Source organism: Ovis aries, chromosome 14, assembly GCF_016772045.2.
Source record: "Ovis aries strain OAR_USU_Benz2616 breed Rambouillet chromosome 14, ARS-UI_Ramb_v3.0, whole genome shotgun sequence".
Lineage (NCBI taxonomy): Eukaryota > Metazoa > Chordata > Mammalia > Artiodactyla > Bovidae > Ovis > Ovis aries.
In genome coordinates this window covers 66,458,506-66,474,180 of record NC_056067.1, presented here as the reverse complement: position 1 = coordinate 66,474,180, position 15,675 = coordinate 66,458,506, and the positions used below count along the sequence as shown (strand labels likewise).

General features: G+C 49.2%; 1 protein-coding gene and 1 long non-coding RNA gene across 15 annotated transcripts in view; both read right to left on the bottom strand.

Annotated features, from left to right (window-relative positions):
- The window catches only part of LOC114118104 (uncharacterized), a 33,352-nt gene extending 27,655 nt beyond the window's left edge, over positions 1–5,697 (bottom strand). The window contains exons 1-2 of the long non-coding RNA XR_009596482.1: positions 5,643–5,697; positions 957–1,020 (exon numbers count right to left, since the gene is read on the bottom strand). This is a non-coding gene — a long non-coding RNA (uncharacterized LOC114118104). The remainder of the gene's footprint in view (positions 1–956; positions 1,021–5,642) is intronic.
- A 5,985-nt stretch (positions 5,698–11,682) lies between these two features.
- Positions 11,683–15,675, bottom strand: part of LOC101121964 (tigger transposable element-derived protein 1-like) — a 5,766-nt gene continuing 1,773 nt past the window's right edge. For 9 of the 14 annotated variants that reach the window (XM_042231324.1, XM_042231317.1, XM_027978955.2 and 6 more), the window contains 2 exons: positions 13,984–14,063; positions 11,683–13,612 (listed from right to left, as the gene is read on the bottom strand). In XM_042231324.1, coding sequence (XP_042087258.1) covers positions 11,786–13,612; positions 13,984–14,063 — 1,907 coding nt within the window. In that variant the 3' untranslated portion in view covers positions 11,683–11,785. Of the gene's footprint in view, positions 13,613–13,983; positions 14,064–14,530; positions 15,671–15,675 lie in introns of those variants that run through there. The other 5 variants (XM_042231323.1, XM_042231325.1, XM_027978959.2 and 2 more) reach the window with 3 other exon arrangements.

The following is a 15,675-nucleotide window of genomic DNA, read 5'->3' as shown; positions in this document are numbered from 1 at the left end:
GAATGTTTGAAAGTGCCCTTTTAGGAATTAAATTTACATTTATTAGGGAAATCTCCACTTGTAAGGCTGTCTCCACCTGTGTACCAGAAATGGAAGGATAACTAAGTCTTCAGAGGAGCTAGTCCATGGAGATGGCCTGGATGTAATTCTGCATAATATCCAGACCCTTGTTTACTGTGCTTTGCCTCCAAACCTCCCAAATCATTCCACTGTGCCCCCCCCAAATAGCTTTCTTTTGTTCTTAGCTAAAGATAGCACATAAGTTACAGGCTTGGGCCATTTCAGGTTTTCCTAGGTACCTTACAAGCATATAGGGGGTATGCATGGTAATAAGCTTCTGTTTTCCTCCAGTGCATCTGCCTTTCATTGTGGGGAAAGTCTCAATGAGGAAAAGAGAAATATAAAGGGAACATTATTTTTCCTCCAATACACATGCAATGGAATAGTATTCCGAAATACAACGGAATGAACCATCAAACCAAGCAAAAACCGTGGATGACTCTTACATGTATATTGCTAAGTGAAAGAATACAGTCCACACACTAGTGACCCCATTTATACGACATTCTGAAAAAGGCAAGACAGACTTAGAAAAAGATTATGAGGTAGGAGGTTCAATATTGCATCTGATACATCACAGATGAAATGGTTGGATGGCATCACCGACTCGATGGACGTGAGTTTGAATAAGCTCCGGGAGTTGGTGATGGACAGGGAAGCTTGGCAGGCTGCAGTCCATGGGGTCACACAGAGTCAGACACAACTGAGCGACTGAACTGACATTACAGATGAGTATCTACCACTGTGTATTTGAATAAACCCATAGATCTTTAGACCTCACTTAGTAAATCATAATCTAGTCAAATTTAGTTATTTAGGGTATGACAGTGTTACAGAATGAAACACAGAATGCGGCAGAGTCTAAATGACTTAGAAATGCATTGAAAAAAACTCACTTTTTGTTGGTGGCAGGGATGGCATAGGCTGACGAGAGCTGAAGCACCAGCAGGTCCTGAGGATCTAAGCGCAAAGAAAGCCAAAACTGGGAAGATAAAGGGGTACAGCAGGGCCCCCACCCCGTTCCAGTCCTCTTGCTTCTCAGCCCACTCTCTGGGCCTGGAGGAGGGTCCTCTCCGACTGGTCCACTATGGACCCATGGACAGCGTCACTGCGTGGTGACAGCCGGGCACACGGGGCCCCTGGGCCACATGCAGCTGCCCAGGGCTTCCAGGAGCCCATGTGCAAGCACCGGGACAGACATCTAACAGACAGACTCACCACCTAAAGAGGAAACACCTGGTTCCTGGGAAGCTGGAACTTAGCTTTTTTAAGGCCCTTTCCTTGGCCCTCGCCCTTCTGGGCTGCTGTGTCTCCTGACTCCTCCCCCTGAGACGTGTGGCTCACAGGAGCCTCCCCAGGACCTGAGCTGCTCAGCAGCTCCCACTGTGGTCCAGCCTCTCAGAGGGGCTGCTCCACCGCCCGTTGTAAACAGGGGAACTGGCCGTGGAAAGGCCCCCTGCGCGACGGTCAGGAGACAGCTGCGCGGGGACGGCCACGGACTCTGGTCTCCTAGTAAGGGCCTCGGAGATCCCCTCGGTCCTTCTGGAAGTGTTCTGGAACGCGAGTGCAGGAAGCTAGCACACACTTTCCGTATTCCGGTCCTGCAATGCTGCTCAAGCCTTTCCCCTTCACCACCGCACTGTCAATGTCGGGAGTCACTTAGATCGTTTTTCCGTTCAGTTGCTCTGATTAACTCCAAGGACCACATGCCTACAGGCGTCTCTAACTGGAGCCTGCACGGCCCCAGTTCCAGGCACGGGGGACGCAAAACAGAGTGCCTGTGATACAGCTTCCTGGGGCATCGCGTTTATTCCCGGTGCTTTAGAAGGACACCCATTCAGCCTGAAGTAACCCCACAATGTCCCAAAGCCGAAACACCAATGGGTCCTGAGGAGGTCCATCTCCTGTCAGCCTGAAGTGAACCCCACAACGTCCCGAGGCCAAAACCTGAGCAGGTCCTGAGGAGACCAGACTCCCGGCAGCAGCCGCAGGCAGCCGGGCCGCTAGGGGTGGGGGTGGGCCGGGGAGGCGGGCTCTCGCTCCCTGCCAGCCAATGGGAACTGCAGCTCAAGCCTCCCTCACCCGCGCAGGCACAGCTCAGCGGAGACTCCGCCCCTCAGGGCAGTTCTGCTAGGTCCATTAAACTATGGAAATTCAAACTGAAATATTGCCAATATCCAAAACTTCTCCAAAATAGTTAAGGAATAATTAACTTGAAACTGTATAGAATGAAATGTAGTCACCAAATTCACTCAAATTTATTAACAGACATTTAAATTTTGAAACTATCAAAATTGTGGACGTAAACATAGAAAATCTACATGACCCTGGGTTTGGCCCGTAGATCATAAGCTTTGAGTGTCAACACACAAGCTGTCAGTCCACAAAAGAAAAATACTGTGGACTTTATAGAAATAAAGATGTCTATTCTGAAAGACCTCATTCCAAAAATCAAAATACAAGCCACAAACTGGGAGAAAATATTTGCAAAATTCATATTTGATACAGGATTTGGACACAAAATAGACAAAGACCTCTTGAACAACCCTATAAACAATAAGTAAAGATCTGAACAGATACCCAGCCAAAAAAAGTTACATAGATAGTACAAAACAGAAACACACTCAACATCATACACCATTAGGGAATTACACATTAAAGTCACAAGCTATCACACTACACATATTAGGCTGCTAAACTCTAAATATATGACAATACCAACTGCTGGAGGCTGAGGAATAGTAGGAATGCTCCCTCACTGCTGGTGGGATGCACACACAGCCACCTTGTAACACAGCTGGGCAGTTTTCTCCAAAGCTAAACACACCTCACCGTGGGATCCAACAATCGTACTTCCAGTATTTAGAAAACTGCTTTGAAAAACCCATGCCCAAACGCAAACAAAGATGAACGTAGGCACAGCAGCACTATCCATAATAGTTAAAAGCTTGAAGTAATCATGGTATCCTTCAATAGATGAATGCATAATAAAATTGGGGTATATCCATGTCAAACCAAGTAGAACATGCCACCCCAAAATATGCCTCTCTGCTGTGAGGATTGCTTAAGTCCACTTCCATGAAAAAAAGAGGACTCTCAGCAAACTAAGTAGCAATTGCCATTTTGTGATGGACATTTACAACAGAGAAATCTCTGCATTTAAGGGTTGTCCCTGTTTGCACCAGAAATAAAAGGATAATTAAAACTCAAGTAACTTATCAATGGAAAGGTCCCGACTTAAATCTATAAACAATCATACCATTCTTGACTGTGTTTTGTGTAATTACCTTCCATAATGGGCTTCTCCCATTCTTCAGGGTCTTGTTTTTAGCTGAAGATGGCATTTAAGGTGATGACTTTGGGCATTTCAGGGAGTGACTCAGGTTTCTTTGGTAGCTCCCCTGTATACAGAAGCTGTTTGTTGTTTTAGTCACTAAGTCATGTTCGCCTCTTTGCGACCCCACGGACTGTAGCCCACCAGGCTCCTCTGTCCATGGGATTCCCCAGGCATGAATACTGGAGTGGGTTGCCATCTCCTTCTCCAGGGGATCTTCACAACCCAGGGGTCAAACCCAAGTCTCCTGTATTACAGGCAGATTCTTTACCACAAAGCCACCAGGGAAGCATAGGGGAGGTATGCTTCTGTTTTTACTTCTGGTGATCTGTCTCTTATTATGGAAGGGCAGCGTGAAAATTGTTTTTCCTCCCATACACATGCAATGGAGTATTACTCATCAGTAGTAAGGAATGAACCACCAAACCTTGAAAAGCGTGGTTAACTCTCACGTGCATATCACTCAGTGAAAGAATACAGTCTGGAGTATGACCTCATCTATGACATTCTAGGAAAAGCAAAGCTACCTAGGTGATAAGCAGATCATCTGCTGAAGGGGGCTGAAGCTTTCCCTGTGATGCTTTAGGATGGACACCTGTCACTATATTGATGATAAGCAGGTCATCTGCTGAAGGGGGTTGAAGTATTCCCTGTGATGCTTTAGGATGGACACCTGTCACTATGCATTTGTCTATGCTCGATTTGTACAGCCCAAGGGATCAAACAGTCTATTCAAGTATAGTTATTTAGAGTGTAGGAGAGCCGCAGGACGGACTACACAATGCAACAAAACCTAACCACATTAGAAATGCACTGAAAAGATACCTCACTGTAGGAGATGGGGCAAAATGTGTTGACTTTGGAAATGAATGAATAGATACACAAAAGGCAAAATGGCCTGCACATAAACACTGGGCTTCATTTCACAAAGATCTTTCCAGAGTGCAGTAGCTAGCAATTCTGAGACCGCTGTACACGTAATCTGAAGAGGAGAAAAGAGCTGACAGATGCAGACGGTGGGGGCCAGGCTCCCCGCTGCAGGAGTGGGAAGTTACAGATAAGTAGAGAACAAGAGGACAGAGCTGAGCCCCTGACCACTCCTCCTTATGGCTCTGAGTTGTGTCCAACAGGACCACCATCACCTGCATGCGGGTGAAAAGAGCTGACAGATGCAGATGGTGGGGGCCAGGCTCCTCGCTGCAGGAGTGGGGAGTCACAGATAAGCAGAGAACAAGAGGACAGAGCTGGGCCCCTGACCACGACTCCTTACGGCTCTGAGTTGTGTCCAACAGGACCACCATCACCTACATGTGGGTGCTATAACCCACCTGCCCCCTCCTGGCCTTTCCCCTTCCTCCCTGCAATGATTCCAGTGACATTTCCAGCCTGCACCCTTCTCCCAGGGCAGGTGCGTCTGTCCATCCACGGCCTCCCCATCTCATCCTGAGGAATAACAGGCCCCTGGAGGACTGCGATCCTGCTGCTCCCCACGGCCAGGAGGCATCCCCAACTTCTCCAGCTGCTGAGCCCAGACACCTGGTGAAACCGAGCAGGAGCCTAGGGGCCCTCCCAGGACAGACCCCATCCCGTATCCTCTGCCGTAGCCCCTCTCTGAAGTATGGAGATGACAGTAGCTGAGGCACACCCAGGGAGGTGTTTTGCTGCTGCTGAAAGCCCCACTGAGTGGAAGAAGTTAACTACTTGATGAGCATGAACCCGTCTCCCCCAGAGTGCCCAGTGCCTGAGGATTTGTGAGGTTAGCCGCCTGTTACCTCACCAACCAGAGAACCGTGCACCAGTGAATCACATACTCTGTGACCCTCCCTCCCTCATATGGCCCGTAAAACTGCTTTCCTGAAGCCCTTCAGGGATCTCAGGGTGTAGAGCACGAGCTCCCTGTCTCCACGCACTGGTGCCTTTGCCATTAATGCTGCCCTTTCCTTTACTGCACCCGGTGTCAGGCGACTGGCTTTACTGCACTCAGGCGTGTGGACTTGGTTCAGTAACACAGACGCCTCCCAGGTTCCCAGCTCCTTGTGCCCCAGGGACTGTCCGCTCCTTCTCCAGGGCATATGGCCAACCCCCACACTCATTCCCCTCTATACCCATGGCCCTGGCCCAAGCCTAATCCCTCCATCAGGCCCTGCAAAGCTCCCTGCCCTCACGGTGCATCTCACATCCCACACAACACGGTCTTTTTGAAGCCTGAACAAGACCATGCCCTGCTCCTCCCTGTGATTCCCCTCACCTGATGAAGCCAGGCCTGATCCATTCCAGGTGACTCCAGGATCCTCATTCTCCAGACTCCACGTGTGTGGCCGCTGTCTGTGCCCGTCTATACAGGCCTGTGGTGAACTCCTAAAATGAGGGTTATTTTATATACAGATAATGGGGTGAATGGCAGCCCCCAGAAGATGTGCCCCCCCAGAACATGGGAACAGGGCCGTATCTGGGAAAAGGGTCTTTGCAGATGGAGTTAGGATCTCAAGGTCAGGGCATCTGGGGTGGGGGTGACCTTCAGTCCAGCTGACAGATTCCTTATAGGAGATGGAAGGGGACACAGACGAGAAGCCTCGGGGAGATGGAGGCAGAGGTGGGAGGGAGGGGCCCCAAGCCCCGGGACCCTGGAGCCCCAAGGTTGGAGAAGGCAGGAAGGACCCCATCCTGGAGCCTCTGGAGGGACCTCAGCCCTGCGCCACCTTGGTCTCAGGTGTCTGGTCTCCAGGACAGGGGGAGGATGAACTCCTGTTGCTTTAAATCTCCCAACATGTGGTCGTCTGTTAGAGAAGCCACAGAGAACTCACACAGGCCCTGCTTTGTAGGGTCCTAGAAGTGTAGGTCTCAGTAAAGGAGGCTGGAGGCTGGATCAGAGAACTCACACAGGCCCTGCTCTGTAGGGTCCTAGAAGTGTGGGTCTCACTAAAGGAGGCTGGAGACTGGATTACAGAAGCCTTGGAGTCAGAACTGGGCCCTCAGAAATGCTAAAGCAGTGGCTGGACCCCAAAATGTTGAGGGGTCAAGTCTGAACCCTGTCCCTAGGGGTACTGGCTGCACATGCCTCCCCAGGTTCTTACACCTGTATGTGGATTAGTAAGTATCTAGTCCTGACTGAGGACATTTAATGTCACTGTTCACATTGCTCATTAAGAACCCACCATTACACAGGTGAAAACCCAATTAGAACGCTTGCTACACCAATGAGCAATTCTGAAGATGGTCGGGGTTGGGGACTTATGTGCAGACACCAGCCCTTCCACCCTCCCACCCCTCCTCCACACTGCAAACCCCCTTCTCCACATCCCAGACACCCTCCTCTACCCTCCAATTCCCCGAACCCTAACCCCAACCCCGAACCCGAACCCTAACCCCAACCCGAACCCTAAACCAGAACCCGAACCCTAACCAGAACCAGAACCAGAACCCCTAACCCTCTCCTGACCTAGGTCTTTCTTGAAAGATTGAGCTGGCAAATGCTGTAAGTTTCCTGGCTCGAATTCTAGGATTTGCCATGAGCCACAACTACCGTCCTCTGGGCCCGCGTGCTGCAGCCACGGAACCCTGGGAGCCTGGGGCCTGCGCTCTGCAGGAGCAGAAGCTGCCTCACTGAGAAACCTGCACGCGCAACTGAAGAGTGGCCCCTGCTCGCTGCAACTAGAGAAAGCCCATGTGCAGCAACAAAGACACAGCACAGCCAGAAAAATAAAGGAATGAATACAGTTTTTGCAAAGCCTCAAATTTTATGTAAGGTACTTTTATTCACCTCCTACTCACTGTATGAGGGTGGCCATTAAAACATACTTTGCTTTCAGATAAGCAGAAAAGCGATGGAATCTGACAATATTCTTTTGTCCCACATGATTTCCAAAACCAAGAGGTAGGTGAGGACAGACCCCAGTCCCTGTTTCTGGACAAGAGAGTGGTTTGTGGGAATTGTGGAGGAAGGGGGAATCGCTCCTCATTTGGGGCTATTTCTTCCAGGGCATTGGAAGCCATGGGACTTCAGGACGTCTAACCTCAGCAGATAAGGGCGGGGTGACCTGAGTCTGAATCCCCCCACTGGAAGCCCAGGCTCCAGGCGCTCCCTGGACAGAGGAGGCAGCATCTCCGCTGCCTGAGAGCCCAGCGGAGGCTCTCATGGCGCTGTCGCAAGGGAAGCACCAGGTCTGCGTGCCCTCCAAGGTCCACGCACCCCACCAAGCTCCTCTGTGACCCAGAGGCAGTGACAATACAGGTGGGACCGTAAACAGTGACGGAAGACCGTCCCTGTTGCCTCATTTTCTGAAAATTGTACCTTTAAATATTTTTGGAAATGATGCAGGGAAGGACATGATTTCCTGAAAATGCTGCAGTATAACTCAGATTGAAGATGTGAGGGACACATCCAACCACAGGGAGGAGAGAAATAATAAGGAAATCAACACAAAAACTCAGGCAGGCAAGTGTGCACACAGGACGTTAGAAGTCGGGATAGGTTGGCTTCCGGGACCTCCATTGCTGACTGTTTATTGGACACCTGATAGATCCTGTAAATGTACAAAGTCACCTTATCAAACCTAGAGATTCACTGCAGACAGATTTGACCACAAAGTCCTTGATTTAGAAATGTTCAGAGCATCCTCCTTGAACACCAGCTGAATCTGTTTTCATCAACGATATTGTTGTTCAGTCATGAAGTCATGTCTGACTCTGCGACCCCATGGACTACAGCATGCCATGCTTTCCTGTCCTTCACCATCTCCCGGAGCTTGCTCAAACTCATGTCCATTGAGTCAGTGATGCCACCCAACTATTTCATCCTCTGTTGCCCCCTTCTCCTCCTGCCCTCAATCTTTCCCAGCAGGGTCTTTTCCAATGAGTCAAGTTAGAGTCAGGTGGCCAAAGTATTGGAGCTTCAGCAATAGTCTTTCCAATGACTAGTCAGGATTGATTTCCTTTAGGGTTAACTGCTTTGATCTCCTTGAAGTTCAAGGGACTCTCAAGAGTCTTCTCTAACACCACAGTTTGAAAGAATCAATTCTTCAGCATTCAGCCTTCTTTATGATCCGACTCTCACATCCGTACATGACTACTGGAAAAACCATAGCTTTTACTATATGAACCTTTGTCAGCAAGTGATGTTTCTGCTTTTTAATACATTGTCTAAGTTTGTCATAGCTTTTCTTCCAAGGAGCAAGTGTCTTTTAATAGCTGCAGTCGCCAGCAGTGTCCCCTGCCCCCAGACAGCCCCTTTCTGAACCTGACACTTGGTGGGCACCTCTCAGGCATCCACGGAGGAGAAAACCACTGGCCCCAGAGGGCTGATGGGGGAGCAGCATCCCGGCACAGCCAGATCCACCTCAGCTCCACTTGGAGCCAATGGCGAAAGAAACAGGACAGAAGGGGAGCTCAGGGAAGCATGTGACCACAAACTGCAGTGCCCTGGGACTTGGGCAGGAAGAGGTGGACCATGGGGTGGGGTGGGAGAGGAGCTGAACCCAGAAGAGGGTTTAGGACAAGGGTCCAGGGGCAAGCTCGCTGACTGTGGGCAGCCAAGCAGGGCTGGGGGCCCCGATCTTGCCTCTAGGCCTGGCTGAAGACGGGATGGGCCTGTGGGGCTCCCTCTCTGCTTAGGCCCCATCTCCCATGTCCACACTACCTGTAGGCTCACAAGCTCCACAGACAGGTCTATTTTCAGGCCAGGCGTCCAAAGGCAAGGGGACCAGAGCCCCGGGCTGGAGCAGGAGCTCACGGCAGAGGACAAGCCAGGGTGCCCAGGGCCACCCGCCCCACTTGCCGTGCTCCCCAGCTCACCCACGGCCACGTCCCTCCTCCCTCCCCGGACCGGTCAGTGGGGGCGGGGCTTCACTGCAGGGGTGAAGAGGCACCGCTGGAGGGGAGCCCGGCATGAATGAAGGGACAGCAGTGGGCTGCAGAGTGTGGATGGGGCTTTCTGTTGAAACATCTATGTGGCCCACATTCATGCACACATCCATGTGTGCACTGCCCGTGTGTACATGAGGGACGAAGGACACACAGTGGGCGACAGTGACCATCTCCACGGAGGCAGACTGGGTGTGAGGCATAAACTTTATACACTTCTGCTCAGGTCTGAATTACTATAGAATGCACCTACATTTTACATTTTTCTTTAAAATCGGAAGACATAAATAATGACCACTGTATTTCTATCTTTGTCCAATAGAAACTGCTAAACTGCAGTAAGTCCCCTACATAAGAACAAGTTCTATTTCAAGAGCACATCTGTAGGTCCAACAAAATTAGCCTAGGGACCTAACACAACTGGCTACACAGTACTGAAACAGTACTGTATTTAGTACAGCTACGTAGTACTATAATAGCACTGTATATAGTACTGGCCACATAGTACTATAATAGTACTGTATATAGTACTGGATACACAGTACTGCCATCATACTGTATATAGTACTAGCTACACAGTACTGCAATAGTACTGTATATAGTATTGGCTACATAGTACTATAATAGTATTGTATATAGTACTGGCTATACAGTCAGCAGTGGCCACAGGACTGAAAAAGGTCAGTTTTCATTCCAATCTCAAAGAAAGGCAATGCCAAAGAATGCTCAAACTACCGCACAATTGCACTCATCTCACATGCTAGGAAAGTAATGCTCAAAATTCTCCAAGCCAGGCTTCAGCAATATGTGAACCGTGAACTCCCTGATGTTCAAGCTGGTTTTCGAAAAGGCAGAGGAACCAGAGATCAAATTGCCAACATCCACTGGATCATGGAACAAGCAAGAGAGTTCCAGAAAACATCTATTTCTGCTTTATTGACTATGCCAAAGCCTTTGACTGTGTGGATCACAATAAACTGTGGAAAATTCTGCAAGAGATGGGAATACCAGACCACCTGACCTGCCTCTTGAGAGATCTGTATGCAGGTCAGGAAGCAACAGTTAGAACTGGACATGGAACAACAGACTGGTTCCAAATAGGAAAAGGAGTACGTCAAGGCTGTATATTGTCACCCTGCTTATTTAACTTCTATGCAGAGTACATCATGAGCAACGCTGGACTGGAAGAAACACAAGCTGGAATCAAGATTGCTGGGAGAAATATCAATAACCTCAGATATGCAGATGACACCACCCTTATGGCAGAAAGTGAAGAGGAGCTAAAAGCCTCTTGATGAAAGTGAAAGAGGAGAGTGAAAAAGTTGGCTTAAAGCTCAACATTCAGAAAACGAAGATCATGGCATCCGGTCCCATCACTTAATAGGAAATAGATGGGGAAACAGTAGAAACAGTGTCAGACTTTATTTTTGGGGGCTTCAAAATCACTGCAGATGGTGACTGCAGCCATGAAATTAAAAGATGCTTAGTCCTTGGAAGAAAAGTTATGACCAACCTAGATAGTATATTCAAAAGCAGAGACATTACTTTGCCGACTAAGGTCCGTCTAGTCAAGCCTATGGCTTTTCCTGTGGTCATGTATGGATGTGAGAGTTGGACTGTGAAGAAGGCTGAGCACCAAAGAATTGATGCTTTTGAACTGTGGTGTTGGAGAAGACTCTTGAGAGTCCCTTGGACTACAAGGAGATCCAACCAGTCCATTCTGAAGGTGATCAGCCCTGGGATTTCTTTGGAAGGAATGATGCTGAAGCTGAAGCTCCAGTACTTCGGACACCTCATACAAAGAGTTGACTCATTGGAAAAGACTCTGATGCTGGGAGGGATTGGGGGCAGGAGGAGAAGGGGACGACAGAGGATGAGATGGCTGGATGGCATCACGGACTCGATGGACATGAGTCTGAGTGAACTCCAGGAGATGGTGATGGACAGGGAGGCCTGGCGTGCTGCGATTCATGGGGTCGCAAAGAGTCGGACACAACTGAGCGACTGAACTGAACTGAACACAGTACTATGACAGTACTGTATGTAGTACTGCAATAGTACTGTATATAGTACTGGCTACATAGTACTGCCATAGTACTGTATATAGTACTGGATACATAGTACTATATATAGTACTGGCTACCCAGTACTGCAATAGTATTGCCACAGTACTGTATATAGTACTGGATACATAGTACTATATATAGTACTGGCTACACAGTACTGTGATAGTACTGTATATAGTACTGCCTACATAGTACTATGATAGTACTGTATATAATACTGGCTACACAGTACTGCATAGCACTGTATACAGTACTGGTTACATAGTACTATAATAGTACTGTATGTAGTATTGGCTACAGAGTACTATAATAGGTTTATAATACTTTTCACATAAATAATACATAAGACATAAACACACAAAATAAAGAGAGCATCTTTAATCTTATAGTATAATACCTTAGAAAGTATAGGAGTATAGCACAACACCTGATTAGAGGGACTGGCATGGAGTGAACAGGCAAGAAGTTACTGGTGGAGCTGGGCGAAGAGGGGGAGCTGGCAGAGAGAAGGACCGTCAGCAACAGGAGACGGCAGGTGGACTGTGACGTCACTAGGCCTGACGGCGAGGCACAGGTTCTGGCTCCTTGCTGGATTCAATTCCATCTCCCTCTTTAAAAGCTGATCCAGGGATGTCTGGGCAGCAGCTCTTTTCTTCTCATCATAGACGACACGGTAGCACTGGATTGCGTTCTGAACGGCTGTCTCAACCTTCGTGTACCGTTCTACATTCGGGTCCTGGGCCTCGAAAACAAACAGTGCCTCCTCAAACAGAGAGAATCCCCTGGCCATGTCCTGCATCGTGAATCTCTTCAGCTCTTCACTTCGTTCTTCCTCCTCCTGTCTCTCTTCGTCCTTTCTCTGGGCCTCAAGCTCCATCAGGTCTTCGTTTGTGAGCTCCTCGTGTTGCACGGCAAGGAGTTCAATGAAGTCACCCTCCTGCAGATCCAGCTCCAGCTTCTCACTGAGGGTCACTAAGTTGCTGACGACCTCTCTGGACTCCTCATCCACCTTCTCGAATTCTCGAAAATCATGAACAAACTGCGGGCAAAGGTTCTTCCATACACCATTCATGGTGCCGGCTGTAACCTCACGCCAAGCAAAATCAATGTTTTTTATGGCCTTGTAGATGTTATAGTCCTTCCAAAATTGTCGCAAGGTTGTTCCTGACTCATCACTCGCCTTTACTGCCTGACGAAAAGTGTGACGTAAATAATATTTCTTGAAGGTTGATATAACTCCCTGGTCCATGGGTTGGATAAAGGGTGTAGTATCCGGTGGGAGACGCACTACTTTGACGTTGGGATGAAAATCGTCCATGAACGGGGGGTGGCCTGGAGCACTGTCAAGCAACAGAAGAATGTTGAACGGGATGTCCTTCTCCAAGCAGTATATCTCTACCTCCGGGATAAAGTGGTGGAAAAACCAGTCCTGGAAAATGGCCTGTGTAACCCAGGCTTTGGGGTTACTCTTCCACACAACAGGAAGAGAGCCCTTGGCTATATTTCTAAGGGCTTTTGGGCTCTCTGAATGGTAAACCAAGAGAGGCTTCAGCTTCATATCGCCAGAAGCATTGCCACCAAACAGTAGAGTGAGCCTGTCCTTTGCTGCTTTATAACCTGGCATCAACTTTTCCTCCTTACTGATGTAACTTCGGTCTGGCATCCTCTTCCAGTACAGTCCTGTCTCATCCACATTAAAAACCTGCTCCGGTAAATATGCCCCTTCATCAATAATTTCTCGAAGGATGTCAGGAAATTCCCGGGCAGCAGCCATATCTGCACTCGTTGTCTCATCACTTACTTTTACGTTGTGAAGATTGGCTCTGGCCTTGAACCGATAAAACCAGCCACAGCTGGCATTAAAAGACGGACCATCTGATTCTTCACCGTATTTCTTCTTCAGGTCTTCATATAGGCTTTTAGCTTTCTCTTGAATCAGCATTATGTTGAGCGGGGCTCGACGCTGATGCTGGTCCTGCAACCACATGCTGAGAAGTTTCTCCATCTCCTCCATCGCTTTCCCACGCCGCTTAGATATGATCGTCGACATCATCGACACAGCAGACTTCACGTGTTCCAGGATCTTGTCCTTGTTCTTGATGATCGTGCCAATGGTTGAACGGTTCAAGTTAAACGAACGAGCAACGTCTGTCATCTTTTCACCTCGCTCCACTCTCTCGATTATCTTCACTTTTGTTTCCATCGTTATCGCGTGGCGCTTCTTAGCAGTACCAGCTACATCACCGCTGCTCTTACGCTTGCTTCCAGACATCCTGGGCTTGAAATAAAGATACTGTACTACTGTACTGTGAAGTACACAAACACACAACCCCATGTAGAGACTGCACACATGTGACAATGTACCTTAGACACATGAACTAACTTACGTGACTGGACATGCAAACACACGTTCACATCTTTAAAAGTTTGCAACCGGCAAATTCATATATAAAGGACTTACTGAACTCTGTATATGATGGTGTGAGCCTGGACCAGGGTGCCAGGCAGGGCCCAGCCCAAGGGTGAGGGACTGGGGGCAGAGGGGTGAGGGGGTGCTGGGCACAGCTGCTTACGGTGACCTTTCCAGGGCTGGGGTGAAGAAGGGTCGGGGGGAAGAGTTCAGCAGGATATGGCATCTCTGACTGTGGAGGACTCACAGCTCACCTGAGCTCCATCCGAGAAGGGCTTGGCTGGCTCTACAAGGTCTCCAGGCTGTTGGTCCTCAGGAGGGGCCTGGACCAGGGCTGAGGGGGAAGCGGAGCGTTAGTGTTTGCAGCCCCGCCCTGCGGGCACAGGGGTCGGACACCCAGAGGTCAACGTGCGGCTGGACACTGGCCGGGGCCTCAGAGTTGGATGAGACCTCGCTGCCCTCGGACTCACAGAGGGTGGCAGCCCCTTCTGACCCACACACGTGAGACCTCAGGAGCTCACCCAAGGCCTTTAAAAGCCAAGTCACTGAAACACCAAGGAAACAGTCATCAGATGCTTCCTTTGGCTGCAGCTGGGTAGTTGGTAGAAAGCTGTGTCAGCAGGCCTGAGCTGTCCAAGACATGCACACTCCCAGCAAAAGTTTGGCCCTGGATCTGCTCCCAGTAGGGGACCTCAAAGCCCTTGGAAGATTCTGCCTGGTAACATCAGGCAAGCCCCCCAGGGGACAGCACCCCAGGCATGCTGCTGCACATCACTGCCAGGGGAACTGAGCACGACTCACACAGCTCCCACAGGACAGGACTCTGGAATGTCATGCCTGATGTCTCACGGACTGGGCACCTGTTCCCATTGCTGACTTTAATCTGCATCCTTTCACTGTAATAAACAACAACCAAGACTATAACAGTCTTGTCGATTCCTGCAGCTCCTAGCAAATCACTAAGCCTAAAGGGTGGTCTTGGGGACCCTGAATGAAAACATCTGTCTGCACAAAGTATACATAAGTTCATATGAGCATTAATCATAACAGCCAAAAGGTACCAACAACCCAAACATCCATTAACAGTTAAATAAACAGAATGTGCTGTAACCATACGATTGGATATGACAAGGCATAAAAACGAGTGGAATACTGACATGAAAAACCATGAACACTGAAAACATCACACTCATGAAAGAAGCCCATCCTCTAAGCCACACACTGTATGACTCCATTTACTAAGACAGCCAGAGTAAGAAAGTACACAGAGACACCGAGCAGGCTAGCTGCTGCCAAGGCACTGGGAGAGGGCAGGACGGGGAGTGACTGCTGCTGGGCACACAGTTCATTTGAAGGTGATTACACCATGGTGTTAGACACGGGTGGTGACTGTACAACCTCATGAATATACTAAAACCCATGACCTGGATGATTTTTTGACATGTGTTACAGCTTACTAAAGATGGGTTTTGTTTGTTTGTTGAAGTGTTATGGTTTCCACCCCTTGATACAAGGGGCCAAGCAAGCAAAGGAGCTGCACAGACTCTGTGAGTGAACGAGTACACAGAGGCCACGGGGGACCGACGGCTGTCACCAGCCATCTCTCCTGCCTGCTGCGTGGCTGCCACCTCCTCAGGTGTGTAAGTGCACACCCAGACCAAGGTGAGGACATCATACAGCACGAATCGCAAAGCCACCCTTGGCCAGGCTTCCTCCACTCCCCTCAGGGAAAGGAGGACACCCTACTTGTGACTGGAGGGTCTCATCATCCAACTCTCAAACCAGACTGGGCTCCACCAGGCCAAGGACCCTGCTCTCTCCCTTCCCCACTGGACCCACAGGGCTGGCACATGCCATGCACTCAGTGAATTTGCCAGGAAGAAAAAGAGAAAGAAGGCCCAGAGTACCCTCAGAAGGGGAAATGCCATGCCAACTGCAGGCTCGCA